Source organism: Muntiacus reevesi, chromosome 14 (assembly GCF_963930625.1).
Source record: "Muntiacus reevesi chromosome 14, mMunRee1.1, whole genome shotgun sequence".
NCBI lineage: Eukaryota > Metazoa > Chordata > Mammalia > Artiodactyla > Cervidae > Muntiacus > Muntiacus reevesi.
In genome coordinates, this window is record NC_089262.1 from 50,462,086 (window position 1) to 50,477,771 (window position 15,686).

General features: G+C 38.7%; 2 protein-coding genes across 5 annotated transcripts in view; one reads left to right on the forward strand and one right to left on the reverse strand.

The window, feature by feature from the left end:
• NDUFAF2 (NADH:ubiquinone oxidoreductase complex assembly factor 2) overlaps positions 1-8,487 on the forward strand; it is a 168,272-nt gene extending 159,785 nt beyond the window's left edge. The window contains exons 4-5 of one of the 2 annotated variants that reach the window (XM_065905172.1): positions 4,029-4,284; positions 5,995-8,487. In XM_065905172.1, coding sequence (XP_065761244.1) covers positions 4,029-4,274 — 246 coding nt within the window. In that variant the 3' untranslated portion in view covers positions 4,275-4,284; positions 5,995-8,487. The remainder of the gene's footprint in view (positions 1-4,028; positions 4,285-5,994) is intronic. The other variant, XM_065905170.1, reaches the window with a different exon arrangement.
• A 407-nt stretch (positions 8,488-8,894) lies between these two features.
• SMIM15 (small integral membrane protein 15) lies at positions 8,895-13,022 on the reverse strand. Of its 3 annotated transcripts, XM_065905173.1 has the most exons (4): positions 12,681-12,848; positions 12,479-12,602; positions 11,494-11,627; positions 8,895-10,446 (listed from the first exon to the last, which is right to left on the reverse strand). In XM_065905173.1, exon 4 carries the CDS (start codon positions 10,433-10,435, stop codon positions 10,211-10,213), a length of 225 nt encoding a protein of 74 aa, XP_065761245.1. In that variant the 5' UTR covers positions 10,436-10,446; positions 11,494-11,627; positions 12,479-12,602; positions 12,681-12,848; the 3' UTR covers positions 8,895-10,210. The 3 variants fall into 3 exon arrangements, with proteins under 3 accessions (XP_065761245.1, XP_065761246.1, XP_065761247.1); XM_065905174.1 differs by lacking the exons at positions 12,479-12,602; positions 12,681-12,848 and adding an exon at positions 12,920-13,022; XM_065905175.1 differs by lacking the exon at positions 12,479-12,602.
• Positions 13,023-15,686: the final 2,664 nt, after the last annotated feature.

A 15,686-nucleotide genomic window follows, 5' to 3' on the forward strand; every position in this document is an offset into this window, starting at 1 on the left:
CTTATGACTATACAGTGGAAGTGAAAAATAGATTTAAGAGACTAGATCTGATAGACAGAGTGCCTGATGAACTATGGATGGAGGTTTGTGACATTGTACAGGAGACAGGAATCAAGACCATCCCCAAGAAAAATAAATGCAAAAAAGCAAAATGGCTGTCTGAGGAGGCCTTACAAATAGCTATGAAAAGAAGGGAAGCGAAAAGCAAAGGAGTAAAGGAAAGGTATACCCATTTGAATGCAGAGTTCCAAAAAATAGCAAGGAGAGATAAAAAAAAGCCTTCCTTGGCAATCAGTGCAAAGAAATAGAGGAAAACAGTAGAATAAGAAAGACTAGAGATCTCTTCAAGAAAATTAGAGATACCAAGGGAACATTTTATGCAAAGATGGCTCAATAAAGGACAGAAATGGTAGGAAGCTAACAGAAGCAGAAGATATTAAGAAGAGGTGGCAAGAATACACAGAAGAACTGTACAAAAAAGATCTTCACAACCCAGATAATCATGATGGTGTGATCACTCACCTAGAGCCAGACATCCTGGAATGTGAAGTCAAGTGGGGCTTAAGAAGCATCATTACGAACAAAGCTAGTGGAGGTGTTGGAATTCCAGTTGAGCTATTTCAAGTCCTGAAAGATGATGCTGTGAAAGTGCTGCACTCAGTATGCCAGCAAATTTGGAAAACTCAGCAGTGGCCACAGGACTGGAAAAGGTCAGTTTTCATTCCAGTCCCAAAGAAAGGCAATGCCAAAGAATGCTCAAACTACTGCACAATTGCACTCATCTCACACACTAATAAAGTAATGCTCAAAATTCTCCAAGCCAGACTTTAGCAATATGTGAACCATGAACTTACAGATGTTCAAGCTGGTTTTAGAAAAGGCAGAAGGAACCAGAGATCAAATTGCCAACATCTGCTAGATCATTGAAAAAGCAAGAGAGTTCAAAAAAAACATCTACTTCTTTATTGACTATGCCAAAGCCTTTGACTGTGTGGATCACAATAAACTGTGGAAAATTCTTAAAGAGATGGGAATACCAGACCATCTGACCTGCCTCTTGAGAAACCTGTATGCAGGTCAGGAAGCAACAGTTAGAACTGGACATGGAATAACAGACTGGTTCCACATAGGAAAAGGAGTACATCAAGGCTGTATATTGTCACCCTGCTTATGTAACTTATATACAGAGTACATCATGTGAAACACTGGACTAGAAGAAGCACAAGCTGGAATCAAGGTTGCCAGGAGAAATATCAATAACCTCAGATATGCAGATGATACCACCCTTATGGCAGAAAGTGAAGAAGAACTAAAGAGCCTCTTGATGAAAGTGAAAGAGGAGAATGAAAAAGTTGGCTTAAAGCTCAACCTTCAGAAAACTAAGATCATGGCATCCGGTCCCATCACTTCATGGCAAATAGATGGGGAAACAGTGGCTGACTTTATTTTTCTGGGCTCCAAAATCTCTGCAGATGGTGATTGCACCCATGAAATTAAAAGACACTTACTCCTTGGAAGGAAAGTTATGACCAACCTAGACAGCATATTAAAAAGCAGAGACATTACTTTGCCAACAAAGGTCCTAGATGTCAAGGCTATGGTTTTTCCAGTGGTCATGTATGGATGTGAGAGTTGGACCATAAAGAAAGCTGAGCACAGAAGAACTGATGCTTTTGAACTGTGATGTTGGAGAAGAGTCTTGAGAGTCCCTTGAACTGCAAGGAGATCCAGCCAGTCCATCCTAAAGGAGATCAGTCCTGGGTGTTCATTGGAAGGACTGATGTTAGCGCTGAAACTCCCAATACTTTGGCCACCTGATGCGAAGAGCTGACTCATTTGAAAAGACCCTGATGCTCAGAAAGATTGAGGGCAGGAGGAGAAGGGGATGACAGAGGATGAGATGGTTGGGTGGCATCACCGACTCAGTGGACATGAGTTTGGGTGGACTCCGGGAGTTGGTGATGGACAGGGATGCCTGGCGTGCTGTGGTTCATGGGATCGCAAAGAGTCAGACACGTCTATGCGACTGAACTGAACTGAACTGATCCTTTCATTCTGCCAAGGAGAAAGAGCTTTCATACTGACATATCATTTCAGAGGGTCTTGAAGAGTCTGGAGATGAAGTGGAGATGGCCTCAGACTGAAAAAGGACTTCCATCTACTTCCATTATTTCCAGTATCATATTGAAGGACTTTTTGTGACAAGTGGTCACCTGGCCTGAGAATTCTACAGGATATATATATGAAGGAAAAGCGTGGCTCTTCTCACTCTCAGTCATAGCAGCTATATCTAAACTCATAGTTACTATGGTTGTTAAACTACTCATACAGAATTCATCTGTGTTATGGAAATTATAGGAACATTTATAAATATTCCCTCCTTTACATGTTTTCTTCAGGGGGAGAAGTTTCATTAGATGCATCCTTCTTTGTTTCTAGAAGTTTTACTTTAGTTACAGTTATAACCTCCCTAAATCTTTTCCCAAAAGTACAGACCGTTATTTTAAATGTGATTTTAAATATCAGTGTTTACCTTGTTGAAGAACTATTTTTGCTTGAAATTCATGTTAGAAACAGAAAGATTTCATCATTCTTTTGAATACCCAGATGTGTAATTTTTTCAAAATCTTGATATTAAAAAATAACTTGGGAGAACTTGTTTTTGATAGTTTTGTCAGATATTAATTACGTTAACATATTATAAATAACACACATATTCTTCAAGAAATATTCAGGACTTCCATGGTGGCTCAGACAGTAAAGAGTCTGCCTGCAATGCGGGAGACCTGGGTTCGATCCCCAGGTCAGGAAGATCTCCTGGAGAAGGAAATGACAACCCACTCCAGTATTCTTGCCTGGAAAATTCCATGGACAGAGGAACCTAGTGGATTTCAGTCCATGGGGTCACAAAGAATCAGACACATTTAAACAACTAACATACACATTTTAAATAACATACATATTCTTCAAGAAATATCAGATGTTTTTGTGACCTTCTTAAAGAAAAATCAGAAAATACAGATACACAGAAATTACTTTTTTTTTTTTACTATTTCACCTGTTTTTTAAGATGCTTATCTTTTCAAATTTTAACATATCTAAAATCAGAATGTGAAGTTTAATTGCCTTTTTTAGTGGTGCGTATCAGTGATGCATCTTAAATTTGATGGTCTTATTTTCAGTAAAATACAGTTATAGATTCATTGTTGTTTGGGGTTATGTGCTGCCTGCTCAGTCATGTCCACCTCTTGGCTGTCCCACGACCATAGCCCACCAGGCTACCCTGTCCATGAGATTCTCCAGGCAAGAATACTGGAGTGGGTTGCCATTTCCTTCTCCAGTTTGGGGGGTATAGATCCTTACAAATAGAATAGCAAATCTGAGTGATGGATCACATAAATTGCTTGCACTGATTGGAGGAAGCATTTCCAATAGCAGAGTGCCTTTTTGGAACTGGTGTCTAAGGCATGCTGAACTCTGATTCTGTGTCTGTCCTCCTCTTCACTGCCATACCACTCTGGTGGAAAAAGGAAAATTGGTGGGTCTTGGTCCTGGCATGCGTTAAGTCCCACAGAGAAAAGACTGGCAGGAGCACCTCTCTGAGGCCTTCTCACCATCACTTCATCTCCAGTAGAAGTACACATAAATAGCTGTTATGTTTGGAAAATCTTTTGATAAGAGTGACTTTTATGTTCTTGTGTAATATTTCATATCTATATGTACTCATATTTCATGTTAAGTGGTTTGTTTCACTTCCTGGGAAGTATCTCTATTTCGTATTCCCTCCTACCTTTTTATTATTGTATACCAGGACATAGCTGTTTTATTCAAAATAGCATCAATATATAATCAGATAGCTTTTTCAGAGTTACCCTGTAGGTATCTATATATTATTTAAATGTAAAGCAAGAATCATGTTTATATGTACTTTATTTTTTTACTGGCTATTTTATTTTTATAAAACCTGTAGTTTGGATTTTCTTCTAACTAGAAATTTAATGATTTCTTCCATTTATACATGCATGCAGGAAATAATGAAGAATGAAAAATATAGAGAAGAAATCCAAATGAAAAGCCAAGATTTTTATGAAAAAGAAAAGCTGCTTCAGGAGAGCAACAAGGAACTTGCTCCACCAGTTCAAACTCAGATTAAAGGGCATGCCTCTGCTCCATACTTTGGAAAAGAAGAACCCTCAGTGGCTCCCACCAGCACTGGCAAAACCTTTCAGCCAGGATCCTGGATGCCACAAGATGACAAGGGCCACAATCAATGAATGTACTGTGGTAAAATTTTATTTATATATATGTGACTATTTTAACAAATAAAAGTAAAAAGTTACTTTGTGCTTTCCAACTCTACTATAGTTCTCTTTTCTATTAAGCTTAAGATCTTGTTTTTAGTGTTGCATAAGTGTGAGGTTATCAACCATCAAAACCTAGCTTCTTGTAGACCTAAATCCTTCACTTGGTTTATTCAGTCATCTTCCTTTGTTTATGAATTTGCTTAGTTTTTTCCTCTTTTATTTGCTTCCATATATCTTGGTAGACATGGTAAGGGTAAATAAATATTGAGCTCAGGAGAAGACTGCTATTTCTATAGATTCTAAAGGACTAATTTCTATAATTCTAAAGGATCTATAGAAATTAGAGAATATAGAAATTCTCTGTTAATGAATTCTCTTAGATTTTTCCTTCTTTGGATTGCTCCCATATATCTAGGTAGAAATGGTAAGGGTAAATATTGAGCTTAGAAGAAGACTGCTATTTCTATAGATTCTAAAGGATTCTAAAGGACTAATCAAAAACATGAACTTGGATGAGGCATGTGGAGGCCAAGAAAATTTACTTGATAAATGGAAAAAAAAAAAAACCTATCTTGATGAGTAGATGGGACAAAAGCTAGTTTATGGTGGGATTGAGGTTGGAATTTTAAAGAAAGGAATTTGAACCAGTAGAAGTAAAGAATCTATCACAATAGTCTGAAAGGGCAGTAAACAAAGAAATGGTACAGTAATAGTTTAGTTCTGTACGATTAAAAATTACTTTGAAGAAATGGAAAATAGAGCAGAGTTCTCAGAAAGTGATTCCACTGTTACTTGAGATTACAGTGATTTGTATACTGAAGAAAAGTATAGATACGTGATAACATTAAAACAGATTATATACAAGTGTGTTTTAGAAAGGTCATACACTTTCTGAAGTGCACAATCACGTTTCTATTGCTAACAGTTCTAATTCCTTTTTTTTTTTTCCATTTATGGTTTTCTTTCTCAGATTTTGAAATTTTTATTTTGTATCGGGGTACAACTGATTATCAATGTTACAGTAGTTTCAGGTGAGCAGCAAAGGGAGTCAGCCATAAAATGTACCCATTTTCTCCCAAATCCCTCTCCCAGTTCTAATTCTAATATAGTTCTAATAGTTCTAATTCTAATATAGAGATCACCCAACAGTGTTTGGCATTGTAACAACTACTCAATAAACATGGACTGAAGGAAAGACTCAGATCTTAATGCTCTGAATAATATAAGAAAATCCTTGGTTAAGTGTTTAATAATGAATTCCTAAAAACACATAGGTTGAGATTTTTACTTAATAGAAGGTAAAATGTTTAATTGCTTAAGAAATAAACTACAGAAACGTTGATAAAATGTTACACTAAAACAAGTAATCAAATGTAATCACCATAATACTTAAGGAATGACCAAAAAAGGCCTTTGGTAATATTAACATTCAAGCAACCCAGTTACTATCAGGCTAATTATTCTGTCTGTTTACATTATTATAAAGTAGTATTACATTTTGGCAAAAAAAGGAACCAGCTCCTGGGCAATATTAAAACATAAAATTTGTTGTGTAATTGACTGTAAAGTAACATGGTCTTGAATCCTTGATTACAGGAAAAATTATAAATTCTAACATGCTAGAATAGAATGCTTCTACTACCAAATTCCTACCAGCTTATTAATTGTATTCTGTATACATCTTTTACAGATGTTTGCCATGGAGGCTGTTTCGTGCATGCGTGTGTGCTCACTCAGTCCTGCCCTGCTCTTTGCAACCGCATGGACTGTAGCCCACCAGGCTCCTCTGTCCATGGGATTCTCCAGGCAAGAAGACTGGAGTGGGTGTTTATAAGGATCTTAATATATATGACAGAATTTACATTAATTTTAATTTGTATAGTTTCCACTTTAAAATAACTGTTTTAGAAAAATAAAATCTTAGCCAATAGTTAACAGTAAGATGGTGATACTGGCCCGCTATTAAAATGGGCACTGTCAAAGTGATTTTGAGAGGTGAGAATAAAGTTTGTAGTAATCCATCCACATTACTTCCCTCTAGACTAACATTTTTAGAACGACCAGTTATACTGTTAGGTGGTATCAGAACAGGGTTCTGAGAACATTTAGTCCTACATAAAAACGAGACTATAAACTTGACCTAATTAAGACTGCCTTTCTAAACAATCTTGTTTTTATACAAGGCTTTTAGGCCAGACACATGCACTGCAGAATCAAAATTTTACATAAAGTATTTACTTGTCTACCGTATTTCATATTTTAAATAGTTGTATTTGGAGTATTTGCAAGTTTTCTAATGAAAGTGTTTTTCGTCATCTCTTCAAGACAGACTCCTAACCCACACAGTTGTAAGTTCAGAAGTTAAAATGTTCATTTTAAAATAGTGTCATACATGCCTTAACTACTCTCAGATAAATCCTTCCTGACTTTTTATGCCTCTGCTATACACGCATATAGCATTTTTCTCCCCAAAGCCCTTATTACACAAATTGTTCAAGTATACATGTATTGCTTGTTGGGGTTAACCATATAAGGCTAGCCTGTTAGATATCTGAAATTAAAAATTTTTGAAAAAAGAGGAAATAATTTTTCTGTTATCCTTTTTCATTCCTACTTTTACAAACAGATTTGTTATTTCTTACTTTTACCAACCTTGATTCAGTACCATCATATTGATTTTTTTTAATGCTATCTCATTAAGCACACTATTTAAAATGTAACCTGAATCCACTTAGACTAGGCTTTCTCAAACTGTTTGTGTTCTTTGAAGAAGGGCAGAAAAGAGGGGAAGAAAGTCTATGATAATCAACATAACCTAAAAGACTCCAAGAAATCATGCAGAAAGGAATTGCTTTACCCCGTTTCCGAAACTTTTGGTATTTGAACACAGAACCCCTTTTAATATGTTTGAGAAATACAGAATTTGTCCTTATACATTTATTACAGATATGAAGCAAATCCAAGTGAGCCTGTACTCAACTGCAAACATAAAAACAATCATTCCTAAATAGGAATCACACTTCCTCTAACTTAAAACCAGATGAGGTATCAAGTGCCCCTAAGGATAGGTGAGAAGCTGTTTGTTATAGTGAATCTCAGCATTGGGTTTCCAGCTCACCGCATCAGAAGCCTATTTCTTTTGCTCACTGTGATGTCAGGAAATAAGTTTAAAATGCCCTTGCACATCTGATACAATAACACCATACTTAAGTTTACCACAGGACACTATGGGTCAAATTCTGATACACAAACTTTTGGGGAGGGAGGCAGTATAATGTTTGTTATAGGCAGTCTTGTTTTTCCTTCAAAACCAGCCATAAAAGGTAATTGATTATACTACTAAGAACTTCAGAAACAACAATAATAGGTTGGTAGTTTTTAAAAAAAGTATTCTGGGTAACAGTAAATGGGATTCAACTGTAATAGTATGTTATAACAAGACTGATTTTTCTGAAGAATATCAAACCTCACAATAATTATCAAACCTCATAATAATTAAGTCCCCAACTTAATTTTTCAACTTTATGATACTGAACAGAAACTGTTGAAGTTTGATCTTATCTCAGGCTAGTGGTATACGCTAGGACACTCTTGATGCTGAGCAGTGGCATGGAGCCACAGCTGCCAGTCACCCAATTGCAAGTAAACAGCTGATACCCACACTCATCCTGTTCCCACACAACCATCCTGTTTCTCACTTTCAGTACATTATTCAGTAAATTTTCAATCTGTAATGGGTTTATCAGGATGTAATACATCCCTATCCCTGCAATACACACAACATATAGACACAAATATTATAAAACCTTGTTGATCTCAAATGTATAAAATGGCTCTATAAACGTTGGGAAAAGCTGAAGAAACCACCAACAGCCTATGTCAAAGAACTACAAAACTGTATTAAGACCAACAGGAACCAAGGGAAAGCCTATTTTAGTTAAATACCTTTTAACTGTCGAAATGAACAATGAAACCATAGCTTTAGTAGATAACTAAAAATTTTAATTTCAGTAATACAAAAAGCACATCAAAGATCACCTGAATAACTAATTTGTAATGAAACACTGAATTATTTCAGTGCCTGGAGTTGCAGTGTGTTGCTTGTGCTGGCATCAGGAAGAAACTGACAACCTAAAGTAATAGTAATTAAGTATTGTTCAAACCAGTCCATAAACATTCTCAGAGGTCCTTAGGTTCTCATAGTGGAGGCACATTGCTCAACTTTTACAAGTACAGTTGACCCTTGAAGAACACGGGTCCACACTGTGTGGGGTCACGTATACACAGAGTTTTTCAATAGTAAGTACTACAATACTGCATGATCCAGGGTTGGATGAGAAACTGTGGGTACAGAGGAACCTCGGAACTGCAGATACAGGGAATCTGCACAGACGAACACTGTATAGTGAGGGTCCACTATAAATTATTTTCGATTGCGAGGGAGGGCAAATGTTCCTAACCCTGTGTTGTTCAAGGGTCAGCTGTATGCTTATCTACAAATGAAATTCATAACCCTTTGTAAGGTTTAACTTCTGTAACATATCTAACCTGAATTATTATCCCCTCCCCCCCAAAAAAGCTCAGGACCTCTTTATAAAAAAGTATCAAATTTATTTCAATATGTAGTTTCATTTTTAAATTAAAGCTACTGGACAATTTTTTGCAATTTAAAATTCATTATTAGAGGTGAGGAAAACATTAATAAGCTACTAATTATTGAAAACAAAATTATCAACCATGCATTTAAAAAAGCCATGTTAAAGAGGAAAAAGTTCCAACTATACTATTTAACTGAAGGAAATATCCTTTACCTCTTTATTTCGAACATTCTCATTTTGACATAATTTACACCTTTTTCACACAATTAATACAATGCAAACAAAATTTTTTCCAAATGTTAAGACTTTTGTTACCATTTATGACACATGACATAACTGTAACTCTTTAAAAAGTTCCTTAAAAGAAAGTTGAAATTTTAATTTTCACCATGAACTTTTGTCTGATCAAAAAGTAAAGGACATCATCACCACATGAATTAAAACAGAATAGAATAAAAAACAAAAGTGGTATCTATATAATCAGCAAATTATCTGACAAGACATGTTAACTACTTCACATTTCTACTTAGCACAAGTGAAAATAAACTGGTTCCAAGGTACTACAGGTTTGGCATTTTTGCTCTTAAGCTTTAAATCATAGTGTTACTCTACTCAAGTCATCTCTAAGAAAATGGCAGTGTTCATAAGTAGAAAAATGATTATATCCAGTAGGTGGTATTCTACATAATCAAGATAACAAGAAAATTCTTTATAAAATTAGATTTTTAAAAATGCAGACTATCTGGTAATTACCAGTATCTCAAAAGCTAAAGTAAGAAAAATACAGAAAATAGAGAAGTACTCATTGAATAATAATATTTTGCTTTGAGGAAACGAGAAATGATTCTATTCCAAGAAATAATGACGATAAGAGATGTAATTAATACACCATGTATCTTTTAAGCCAAACCACGCTTTTCTGCTCAGAACAACTCTTGATTTTTACATTCTTAATCTCCTCTGTCCAGAACAGGACCACATTTTAAGCCATTATTTGAATAGAGTTCATAATCTAAAGTCACTTTTCTTCACAGGATGTTTTCATTTTAGTATTCATACATAAACTGCAAAAAGGCAAATGAAAGTCAGTTAAAAGAATCTGTAGCATAACAAATGCCAATTTACAGTAACTGTCAACAGACTTCTATACCGAAGCCGAAAAGCTGCTACAGTACAGGTGAGAACTGACATGATTCTTCCATAGACTCAGACTTCGTTTAGTAATACTGTTAAGATCCAAAAAGAAACCTTAATGGGTCCTTTCAAAGATGCATAATTTTCCTCTGGACACACAGCCTGTTCATTCCTTCAATCCTTTTTTAGTCGTTTAGCTTTTGCAATATTTTCTTGACGTTTTTGTTTCTTCTTTTGCTCCTTTTCCCTGGCCTCAATCATCTTGGCCAATTTCCAAGACAGCACAGCACTTGCTAGAAACAATGGAGTCAGAGCCAAAATAACTGTTGTAAGGAAGCCATATGGGTCCTTTGCAGCCCATTCCACAACATACTCAGCCCAAGCCTTTAAATCAAACATCTTCGTGGAGGCTTTAGGAAAGGGGTGGGAAGCGGAGGAAAGACAAAGAGAAGATTATGTGGTTAATCAAATTTTGTAAAGGTTACACCAAACAGTTAAATCAGAATTCTATTATCACTCAATAGTTTTTTATTTGGTTTTAAAAAGTACTAATTAGTACTATTTTAATAAGGACTAACAGTTCCAATTAAAAAAAATAATTCACATAAGACAACCAGGAGGGTGATACTTAAAAGATGTGAAGATACAGAAGAGAAAAAAAAAAAAGCATGTGGAAGCTGTTATAAGGACTATGCATTCTCACATGCCTCCTACACTTAAGACAAACTTTAGCAGCAGAGTTTTATAAGAATCTTGAGTTTTATGTGCCTATTCCAGGGTACAGCTGAATCCCATATGTCATTTTCTGACACAGCCTTATTAACAAAAGTCGTGGTTCAGTCAGTAAAGAATCTGCCTGCAACACAGGAGACATGGGTTCAATCCCTGGATCAGGAAGATCCCCTGGAGAAGGAAATGGCAACCAGCTCCAGTATTCATGCCTGGAGAATCCATCCCATGGACAGAGGAGCGTGGCGGGCTACAGTCCAGGCGGTAGCAAAAGTCAGACACAACTTAACAACTAAACCTCCACAAAAAAGTACAAGCATCAAATTTGGTGTCTGAAAGTCAAGAGTATGTGAAATGCCCGGAGAAAGGGACATAATGGATGGCTGTTTCCAAAATGAAACAAGGTAAGGGAACCATGATATTATCCATTCATATGCAAAGAGAGAAAAGCAAAAGATGACATGCAATTTTAGGCCCTCCTTCAGTTTTGAGGACATAATATAGTAAATGAGAACAAACTTAACAGATGAGAAAATTAACCATTTCAGGTCCCATGCCTTTTGTTCCATTGTGAGTGAGTAAAGAAGGGGCATCTGGCAAATCAGGATGTTGTAAATTTGAGTGATATTTTCTATTTTGCCCCCAGAGACTTTTCAACCTTTCATGTTTGTGTCAATCTCCATTCAAAGTGGAGAATTAGAATAGCTGGGATTTAAAAAGTCATGTACCTTATGCTTGAGTAGTGATCTCTAATTTTGTCCTGGGATTATCAGCCAGTCACAATTTCAGATGACCTTTGGTTAGCTGTCTTCTTTTTTAACTCTACCAACACACTTCTGAGAGAAGGCTTAAATTCTATATACTGGTTGGGTTGAAAAGAATAGACAAAAGAAAAACCGTAAAGCCAAAACCTTAAGGAATAAGTTATAATGAATTTTAAATGTTAAAATTGTAAATTCTCTATATGCAACCTATAAATAACATGTAAAGTTGCCTGGCATATTAAATACATTCAGTATCTATTTCTTTCTAATCTTAAGAAATAATTACACAACTAAAATGCCCTGAAGAAGCTCCTAATTACTGGGGATCAAATATTTTACTCAATTACTTATTTCAACAATAAATTTAGAAAGCTCACTCACGTAAAAAGCTAACTGACCTGCTGCAGCATATCCATTCCTCGTTCTTGAACTTTTTATATTTTTACAGGGTTAGGTTTGTTTCATTTTGAGTTAGTAAGGGAGGGCCTTACTAATTTCAAAATCAAACACCGCTTTACTCTTAAAAAGGTTTTTTAGTCTCATTATATAATTTGTGTTCTTTACAGGAAAATCAGACATAAGCAAAACAAAATATGTCACCCACAATTCCATTACCTAAACAAAACTACAGTGATTGGTTTTAATTATATCCAATCACAATTCCTTCATATTTTTACCTAAAGACACAAAGTTCCTTTGCCGTTAAATAAAGTTCCTAGCTTTCCCCCCACACCCAATTCGTACGCTCCCACCCACACAGTGAAGACTAGATTCTACAGATCCCCATCTGTTTTTCCAGCTTCTCCAGCCCAGTAATGAATTAATTAATGCAAGATTCAGAGACCTGCAAAATAACTTTGCAATAGAGGAAGGCGGAAGTGAAGGACCTAGTTATGGCAGTTTTAGACATTAATACAGAGAAAGGAGTTACCAACCACAGGATACACACCTCCCGTGCACCTCAATTTCGGACCCTAGGTGCAAGCGCCCTCCACACTTTAAGGAATAAATATTCTTCTTCCTTCCGAAAAGGATCCACCAGGCATGATCTTCGGATCAGACCCGCACGGCGCCTGAAGGTGAGGGCACCTCACAGCCACCCGCACTGTCCTTTCCTGTGTTTTCCCCTCGCTCACCCTTCCTCACCCTACCTGGTGGCCCGCCGCTGGGGCCACGCTTCCCCGACCCTCCGCCTCGGCGAGCGCGGGCCCGGCGGGGCTCGAAGAGCCGGCGGTCCCCGGGAACCAGAGGTCATCCCCGCCACACCCTGGGCCGCCGGCGCCGTGGCCACCTCCGCTGAGCACCGGGGCAAAACCGCGGCACCGACCGCCACCCGCCTCCCCTACTTCTCGCCGGGGACGACGGGTTCGGACCCCCACTCCCGACTCACCTCCAGGCCGGAAGCAGGAAGGCGGAAGCCGCGATTCGCCCAGCCCGCCCACAGGCCGGCCCTCGCCCGGATCCGGCCTGAGGAAGTCGAGGGGCCAGTTTCCGGCTGCGCCATTGCTCTGTGGGTCCCGGGACCCGGGCTCCGAGAACGCGGAGAGGGTGGGGCGGCGCCTGGGTTTCCGGGGAGAGGCAGGTGAGGCCGCTCGAGGTGAGCGGCGGCGCCCGGCTGGGGTCTGGCCCGAAGCCCGAGTCCCGCGCCTCCTGCCTGAGGCGCGGGTGGGCTCCGGTGTCTGGGGGCCGGTCTGGAAGCGCTGGGGACCCCCTACCTTTGCCCCCGAGGTCATCAGGAGAACAGCGGCTCCCCTGCTGGAGCCTGGCCAATCGTGAGGGCCCCGGTGGGTGAGGTCCGTGACCCCTGGAAACTCCGACCAAAGAACGGCGGCCAAGAAAGGAGTTGGCCCCCACAAACCGCCCAGAGTCAAGGTGAAGGTCCCCCAGCGACTCCTGAAGGATTCTAGCGAGTTCCTCTGCTTCCCATCCACTCTTTGACCCTCTTCTCTTCTGGTTGGACGATAGTTAAAGCCTCACGTCGAGGTGACCAAGCAGCAGCAGGACCGTGGTGGGAACACTGAACGTTGTTTCTAAGGGAAAATGCAGCCATGCCGTGTGAAGAAGAGTTTTTGTCGTTTTCAATTTAAGAACCTCTTTTCACAGAGAGTGATCGATATTTGCCCAAAGTAAACTTGAAAAATAACTATAAACTGTGTGGGCATAGAGTTCCCATAGAGGTGCTTGTTCTTTCAGTGCACAAATAAAGAGATTCAAAAGTCAACAAGCAGAAGGAGTGAGTTCTCATTGTCTTCTCATCTACAGGAACTGAGAGATTAACTTGGGTTTGGTTGGTGATCAAGTTTTGTGATCTCTTGCACTGAACTGCTCTGTTTGACTACCTCTTCAAATGTTGCAAGACCTCTTCACTGGTGTGTGCCAAATAAAGCAGGTTTTTATTCTTGAAAGACTATAGAATGTTCTCTTTGAGGAGCAAGCTGTGACATGTATAACTAGTTTAGGGATAACAACAGTAACCATTATTTACCAGGAAACAGACTTTTGGCAAATAATCTAGTGATCTAAAATACTGTTTGTTGGGCATATGTTAATGTTTGTATGTTGTATTAGTAGCAGTTGTTTTCTTACTCATTCTTGTTTGAAAACTTGGATGATGGTTTCAAAGCTTGTGCTGCTTGGACCTAGCCTGTACCTGTAGTAGCCAGAAAAAGCAGACTCAGTCATTGGATTGTGTGTACAGAAAACTTGAATTGCTGGCAGTAAGACTTTGTGGGGTTTTTTGGTTTTTTTTCTAACTTGCCCAAATAGTAATTCCAGGAGAGGGTCAGAATTTATTTTAACGTCCTTCACTCCAGAGACCAGTATGTGTATGTGTTATTTTAATCATGGTTAGACAGTTTTCCTGATGACCGCCTCCCCAGTAATTCGCTCTGCTGTGTCCCTTGTGAAATGCATGGGAGTGGATGGAAAGGCACATAAGAAGGAAGCGTCTGTAGCTCTTCGGCTCTAGTGTAAATCAGGCTTTCACTGTCTTAATATTACTGGTCTCCTTTCCAGTTTCAGGAATGGCTACAAGCCCAGGAATAGCGTAGAAGTTGCCACAGCTAAGCTCCCTACTGCTACCTGAGTTGCCTTAATGAAAGGTGGTGTCAAGATTGGTTCAGATGGTGCAGGCTACTTTCTAGAGTCAGGAGTTTTAGCTTGTGAGTTGAGATTCACAGGCCTTGTCTCTGGTGATTTGATGCTCTGAAAAAGTTTCCTCTTTTGTATGTAGAAAGCTGTTAGATTATCTCTGGGGTTCTTTCAGCTTGAAAATTCTATTGATTAAACTGGATTTGGCCATTTTTCTTACTTCAGCTTCATAAGCAGCAGCAGAATAAGGAATGTAATGGAAACATCATGGCCAGTTTTCATAAGGGCTTGTTCTTTATTTGAAAAATTCTTAATTGAGTGTCCTCTCTCAGATGTCTTTCAGAATTAACTTAGAATAACATGGAAATAAGGTCTGCTTGTATTTTTATTAAGAAATAAAATCTTAACCATTCATGTAGTTTTAACCAAAATAACTAAAGCTTACACTTTAATTAATGAGGGGTTGTCTTTGCATAAGAATAATTACTTTATAGCATATCACATCATATCCACACCAGTTATTCTGTTGCAATTACAGTTTGAAAATGGAGCCTTCCAAATTTCTGAGTCTTTTACTCTTAATAAAGTCCTTTCATTCAGTTCAGTTCGGTTCAGTCGCTCAGTCGTGTCCGACTCTTTGCGACCCCATGAATCCCAGCACGCCAGGCCTCCCTGTCCATCACCAACTCCCGGAGTTTACTCAAACTCATGTCCATCGAGTCGGTGATGCCATCCAGCCATCTCATCCTCTGTCGTCCCCTTCTCCTCCTGCCCCCAATCCCTCCCAGCATCAGGGTATTTTCCAGTGAGTCAACTCTTTGCATGAGGTGGCTAAAGTATTGGAGTTTCAGCTTCAGCATCAGCCCTCCCAACGAACACCCAGGACTGATCTCCTTTAGGATGGACTGGTTGGATCTCCTTGCAGTCCAAGGGACTCTCAAGAGTCTTCTCCAACACCACAGTTCAAAAGCATCAATTGTTCGGCACTCAGCTTTCTTCACAGTACAACTCTCACATCCATACATGACCACTGGAAAAACCATAGCCTTGACCAGATGGACCTTTGT

Bases quoted from the DNA above. Each gene is read 5' to 3' on its own strand.
- SMIM15 (XM_065905174.1), bottom strand. From the start codon at position 10,435: ATGTTTGATTTAAAGGCTTGGGCTGAGTATGTTGTGGAATGGGCTGCA.